Source organism: Lutra lutra, chromosome 7, assembly GCF_902655055.1.
Source record: "Lutra lutra chromosome 7, mLutLut1.2, whole genome shotgun sequence".
In the NCBI taxonomy this organism is placed as follows: domain Eukaryota; kingdom Metazoa; phylum Chordata; class Mammalia; order Carnivora; family Mustelidae; genus Lutra; species Lutra lutra.
Window position 1 is genome coordinate 60,538,982 of NC_062284.1, and position 6,747 is coordinate 60,545,728.

Below are 6,747 nucleotides of genomic sequence, written 5' to 3' on the forward strand. Positions count from 1 at the left end.
AAATCAATGCGTTTGGAACCAGAAGTAAATCCCACCTGTCCTGCATGGGCTTAGGCTTGGTCTTTCCAAGGGCCTTTCCAGCAAGTCATTGCTCTCAGGCTTATCTCCAGGCTTCAGTGGCACATTATCTGGAGCTGAACTTGAGCCTCAGGGTCCCCTCCAGGGCTCACTGGTTGGCTTTTTATCGTAAGCCCTTAAGGGCCAACAGCAAACATTGCCAGAGCCCAAGCCCCTTTGGGAGCACAAGGGCATGAAGAGGACTTTATACTTTGCTGGGGAGATGCGATCTGAGTAAGTGACCAAATTCAGAGTGTCCTCCAAGTACCAAGAGAGCAATGTGGACACTAATACAAGTAAGAGACCCTTTCTGGAAAAGGGGAGTATGGAAAGATGCTTAGAAGAGAAACAGGGCATGGGTGGCATTTTGCAAACTAGAGGACTTGGCAAAGCAAAGACTTGGGAGTCAGAAGTCAAAAAATAATCGGAGATCAGGGAGTGGGATCACTGGAACCAGCTGGCCTGGTCCGGGTTGGTGTGGGATTTGAGAAGTCCTGGAATTCTAAGATGAGGGCCTGGGAGTTCACTGCTGGTCCCTGAGAGCTGGTAATAGTCCTGAGTCAGAGAGGCACCAGAGGGAAGGCAGCAGGGGCAGGGATGAGGAGGGCAAGGCTGACAAAGGCACGGGCCAGGCTTGGTGACCTAGCAAAAGAGGAGACATAGTGGTATGGATGTGTTGAGACCATCAGAGAATCAGGGAAGAAGCTGGGCGGGGAGGAGCCTTAGAGATGGCCTTTAGACTTCCGCCCCCTACTCACGGCACCTCTAAGACCCCCAGAAGAAGTCTGACAACCTCTCACCCAGAATCCTGAGTCTTATTTTGCAAATGAGGAAACTGAGGCACAGGGAAGGGAAATGACTTGCCTAAGGCTATGGTTGATGGCAGAGTTTGAAGTTGGGGAGGGGTAGTGTGATGAGCTGGGTTGGGGTAAAAGAAGCTGTGGAGCTGGGGTGTGAGACACACCCCCATCCCCCATCCCTCCTACCCCCCCCATCCCCGCCTGCCCTGGCGCAGCTCCAGCAACCCCCTGAGGGGCAAGGGGACAAAGGGAGACAAGATGGCTGGAGCTCTGGGGGATGGGTACTGGTGGGACCGGCACTGGACAGTCTTGGCTAAAATCTAAATTTGGAGATTATCTCGGGTTTCACTTGGCTGGGATTTCTGTCCCTCAGCCTGGCTCTTTCTCATACTCCAGCAGCTGTTACTTCCTGCAGAGGCTGCTGGGCTGGGACAGGGCTCACACTCATCCGGCCTGACAGTTGCCTAGCAGGTGTCCCAGGTGTGCCTTAGAAATAGCTCTCCAAAAGAATAACATTTACCCATGGACATAGAGAACTCGAGTTCCCAGAGTACTCTTATAGCTGCTTGGTAGTAATATCTCACTCGAGATGTTACCTTTTTCCTCTGGGGCTCCCTTTCCTTATGGTTAAAATAAAGTGTGTTTTTTCCTCCAAGCTGCCCTTTCAAGTTCCTTCCAGCTCCAATTCCAAGGAATGTTCTCTGGATCCCTGCTCCTCTCCAAGTTGTCACCCAACAAACCCTCACTCCACAGGATTTTTGGGACCAAACTTGTATTTAAATTATTATTTTTTTTAAAGATTTTGACAGAGAGATCACAAGTAGGCAGAGAGGCAGGCAGAGAGAGAGGGAAGCAGGCTCCCCGCTGAGAGCCCAATGGGGGGGGGGGGGCGGCTCGATCCCAGGACCCTGAGATCATGACCCCTGCCGAAAGCAGAGGCTTAACCCACTGAGCCACCCAGGCACCCATCTATTTAAATGATTGACAACTGGCACCTTTGTCTTTCTGCGGACTGAGTGCCAAGATCAAAGACTAGGTCCAATCAACTTGACCCAGAGTTTGACCAGGGTTGAGCTTTAGGCTGTAAAGAGTCCCTTCATGCTCAGGCTCTGAAGCAGGTGGTCCCCCACCCCAAGACCCTGTGGACAGTTGGAAGGACCAGAGCAGGAAGGTTTAGAGGGCCCAGCATTGCCGGAGAGCCCCTGCGCTGAGGGAGGTGCTCTAGAAAGGAGGGGCAGAGGGGCGGGGCAACACCTGCCTGGTGAGGTCATGGGAAAGCAGCTCTGGCGCTGACACCTGGGGAAACCCGTTCCTAGGCTGCTTCCCACGCTAGCTCTCCTGGGAACCGGCTAAGCCCCAAGCGGGGAGCCCCAGACCTGCCCCCCCCAGTCCAGTTCCCATCACACTGTCTCATCTAGTCCAGCCCCCACCTGTCAGTTTGGCCTCAGACCTTCAGTGCCCAACCTGTCTATCCTGGCTGCTGGGCCTTGAAGAGGGCTCTGAGAGGGCAATGGGCAGACAGCTCCAGGAAACGACACAGAGACAGCAGCTTCAGAAACCTAAGACTTTATTTGTAGACGCTGTACCGTCCTACCTTCTAGGCTGTGGCCTTAGAGAAAAGTGACCCCAGCCCCTTCCTCCTCTAGGCTCTAGGTCGCAGCTCCTCCCCCTCCTCTTGCTGGGCCTTGCCTCTCACTTCCTGCCCTGCTCCTGGCCCAGCCAGTTTGGGCAGTGCCTAGGGAGCCCTGAGTCCCAGTTCTTCCCAGGGACCAGCCCTGCCCTCCCGGGCCCTGGGGGCAGAGGGCAGCCCAGGTGTCAGCCTTACTCTTCAGCTGCCCAACTTTTCTGCTCTCCTTGCTCTTCCCTCTTCCAAACCTAGCCCTCTGACCTGCCTCCTCACCATACTGCCTCCTGTCCCAAGGCTCCAAGACCTCACTTTCAGCTCCCCTCTGTCTCTCCTTGACCTCTTACCCAGTCCATCCCGAACTTCTCTCCAAATCAGGGCCGGACACCCTCCTGCCCTCCAAAATGCCTGGCTCTTCCTCTCCCGCTGTGCCAAGGTGGGGACCACCATAGGGGTTCCTAATTCAGCCAGGCTGGCCTAAGGGCTCATGATAAGAAACTGGGAATTGGATCCCAAAATGCTTAGAGGTGAGGTGGCTGGCACTGTTAGGACCAGCCCACGAAAATGAAAAGTGCTGGGATTTGATTTCTCTGTGACCCTGACCACAGAAATCCAAATCAGAGCCCCTCACCTATTAGAGCGGGCAGTTGGAGGCCTGTGTCCTCACAGTGTTCAGATGGAACTGAGTCCCATGGGGTGGCCTGGCCCTGCCAGCATCCCCCTCAAAGGCCCCAGTTTCCAGAAGTCTGTGGGCTTATGCCTACTACTCCCTAGCCACCAAGGCTCTTCAAACAAAGCAAAAGAACTTCTTCCAGCGGCAGCGGGAGAGGGTACGCACACCTTTGGCATTCAGTTTCTTCTCCAGTCGGGCTTTATGTTCAATGGCGCTGAGAATAGCCGAGTCAAACACCTCTTTCAAGTTCTTCTGCGTCAAAGCGGAGCACTCAAGGTAGCAGGAGGCTCGGATTTTCTCCGCTAGACCCTGAGCCTGGGGTTGGGGCACGGGGCCCTCCCGGCCCCCCTGGTCCAACTGAATCAGTACATTGACATCGTCCCTCAGGTCGGCCTGCGTACCCACCAGCAGCACGGGTGCCTGGGGGTTGTGATTGCGGATCTCCGGCAGCCATTTCTCTGTGATGTTCTGGAAAGAGCTGGGCTGCACCACGCTGAAGCAGGCCAAGAAGACATCGGTATCCGGGTAGCAGAGAGAGCGGAGGCGGTCAAAGTCTTCCTAGGATGGGAAGGCCTGATCATTAGCAGGATTATTCCCTGCCACAGGTATTGGGAATCTGATTGTCACCGGGGTTGCAGACCTGAGAGTCAGAAGGGCCCAAGACCTCCATTCCTTATCCATCTAGGGTCCTCCCAGGCTCCAGCCCACCTTCTCCCAGTCCATTAGGGGTCGCCCCCAGCTTCTCACCTGTCCCGCTGTGTCCCAGAGCTCAATGCGCACCGGCGCTCCATCCACCAGGACTTGCACTATAGGGGCGGGGGGGGGGGGGGCGGGGGTGTACGGCGAGTTAGGAAGAGCGTCCAGGGCCCCACCAGACCTCACCAGCGCCACCTCTGGGCCTGCTCCCGCCTCCCTCCCGGGGGTCTCCCTTGCCCTCCCGCCGCCGCGCCGGCCCCGGCCGACGAGTGCACAACCCTACCCCCAACCACGCGGCCGCAGGGGCAGTTGAACGTACCGGAGAAGGTGTCCAGCGCTGTGGGCCGGTAGCGCGCGGGGTATCCATTGCAGGTGTAGCTGACGATGAGGCTGCTCTTGCCCACGGCGCCGTCGCCCACCAGCACACACTTGATGCCCAGCTCCGGGGGCGCGCTGCCCCGCCGCGGGGGAGGGGTCGAGGCCCGGAGCGGGGACGACTCGGCCTCGCTCAGCTCCCGCGGGGGCATGGCCCGCTCCGGGGGCAGCCCGGGACCAGGCTCCGCTGCTCTCCGGAAAGCAGGTGCAGCAAGCCACCTCCGACTGAGTCCGCCAAGGCCGGGCGCGCTGGCCCGCCGCTAACCCCGGGTATATGTGGGGCCCCGCCCACCTCATCTGCATGTCCCGAGCGGCCTCGAACCCCGCCCACCCGCCGGGCCTCCAGCCGCGCCTAGTGCCGCAGTGCACCCCATGAGGCCAGGCAATCACAAACGCCGGGAGGAAGGGAGGCAGGACGAAAACTGGACCTCAGGGAATCGCAGGTGCAAGGACAAAGAATCGCCAAAATGAGGCAGATCGAGGTATCTTGGCGGAGAAAGCTATCCAGGATTTATCGTTAAGAGGAAGAAGCAAGTTGTAGCACACACAATACAGCCTGTTCAAATTAAACCTTTGTTGAAAATAAAAAACTAGATATATGTTTGCACGAGTATGAAAGTCTGGATAATAATTTTCTTAATTAACGAATGATTTTTTTAAAAATGCATACACCATGGCGGCACCTGGCTGGTTCAGTCCTTAGAGCATTCAATTCTTGATCTCAGGAATGTAAGTTCAAGCCCCATTCTGGGTTACTTACAGATTATTTCAAAATAAAATCTTTAAAAAAAAAATACAGATCATAAAGAGAAGATAAACTCAAGCATGAACACATCAAGCAGGAATTTACTGTAGTCCCAGGGAACAGCTCCCTCTAGATTAGGCCTGGAGGCAGGTCTTAAACACCTTCACTATATTCTGCTAAAGGAATTCGGGGTGCTGGAGAATCTAGCTGGAGAGGATCTCCAAGGACAATTCTCCATTTGAGTATTTTCTAAATCCCCAAAGTCCCTAATACTATCTTCATCATCGTCATCACAAACATATAGTAATTACCTCTTTGTTGATGCTGTTCTGGGCCACCCACTGTCCTTGTTCCAGAAGGGGTTTACAGACTGAGACAATATATGCCAGGTAGCTCTAGGAAGGTCACCCAAGAGAGCTAATTTCATTTCTTTTTTGCAGCCGTACCAAGTGACATCAGGCCCAGAATCCTTTCTCTAAATTCCAAGATAGTCTTTCATCTCGGCCTGTACAAAGATCATTAAAAACACCTCGTTCTTCAGTTGTTGCGGGGAGAATGTTGGGAGGGAAGGAGGCAATGAACATTAAAGGAAAGAGATAATCCCCCAAAAAAGAAAAGCAAAGAGATAATCTTATTTCTTAAACTATCGGTAGTATAAAAATCCACAAATCCAAATCTCGAAATCTCGTGGAAAAAGTGTCAGGATCCCTGATTTTTATTTTTTCTTCCTTCCTTCCTTCCTTGTCAGGAATTGAGGACAACACCTAGAAAGTTGCTGATTTAACCATTAAAAACACCATTAAAGTTAACAAGACCATTAAAGTTGCTGATTTAACTATTAAAAAATTGACTATGGGAAATGGTAGGATCCTCTCCAATAGCCACTTCTATATCCCAGTGTCTACCTCCTACATTCCCTACATCCAAATATCTGGGGATCCTAATAATCCCTGATTATAGGCCCAAAGACTTCTCAGACATATCCACCTATATTTATTCATTTAGCAGATGAAAGAGGCCCCAAAGTGTTGTCTTACCATTGTATCCCCCAGGAGGTCCAAAAGCTGTTCTTTTTGCTCTCCAGGAAAAGGAGGCAAGAATGGGGATTTGAAAAGACAGGCAGATAGGGAGAACTGTCCTAGTAGTCCTAGTTCTTCTGCTCATTAGCTTTGTGACTTCTGAGAAATTCCTTGATCCGGCTTAGTGTTATAAAATGACAGGTGAAAAATAAAATAAAATAAAATAAAATAAAATAAATGACAGGTGAAGCCTGTTTATTTTTGAAAACCCTTCTAGTGCTAGCAATCTGTGATTCAGGGAACCAGGTGTTGGGGACAAAATTACTACACACACACATGGGGGCTCTTCTTCACAGAACTCTTGTCCTTTTGCCCAAGTTTTAATAATAGTTTAATTGTAGCTATAAATTTGAGGGTAATCTTGTTTAATCCTTTCTGCAGGAATGAAGGGTATATAAAAATAATACACAAATGGGGGGAGGTGTCTGCCGGCATGAAAGCCCTGACTGGGCCTGTGACAGGCCCCATGGGTGGGGAGACTTTCTGACCTAGGTCCCTCTGTCTGAGCTGGTTTAAGGACAGTCTTGCCAGCAAGAAGGGGAGGGTGGAGACAACCCTGGGAGCTGGTGAGTCACCTGTTTCTCAGCTAAGGACTTGCCATTGTAGCAGCTACAGCTGGGAAAGTCCCCTCCTAATGGTGGGTTGAGTCTTACTCCTGCCCCCCCCAACCCGGACAGATCGTCTGTCCTAACTTCCAG

At 52.6% G+C, this 6,747-nt stretch overlaps 1 protein-coding gene across 1 annotated transcript; it reads right to left on the reverse strand.

The window, feature by feature from the left end:
• Positions 1–1,748: 1,748 nt before the first annotated feature.
• Positions 1,749–4,785, reverse strand: RHOV (ras homolog family member V). The gene is made up of 3 exons (XM_047739162.1): positions 4,170–4,785; positions 3,902–3,960; positions 1,749–3,712 (listed from the first exon to the last, which is right to left on the reverse strand). The coding sequence occupies exons 1-3, from the start codon at positions 4,375–4,377 to the stop codon at positions 3,269–3,271; spliced, it is 711 nt and encodes a 236-aa protein (XP_047595118.1). The 5' UTR covers positions 4,378–4,785; the 3' UTR covers positions 1,749–3,268.
• Positions 4,786–6,747: the final 1,962 nt, after the last annotated feature.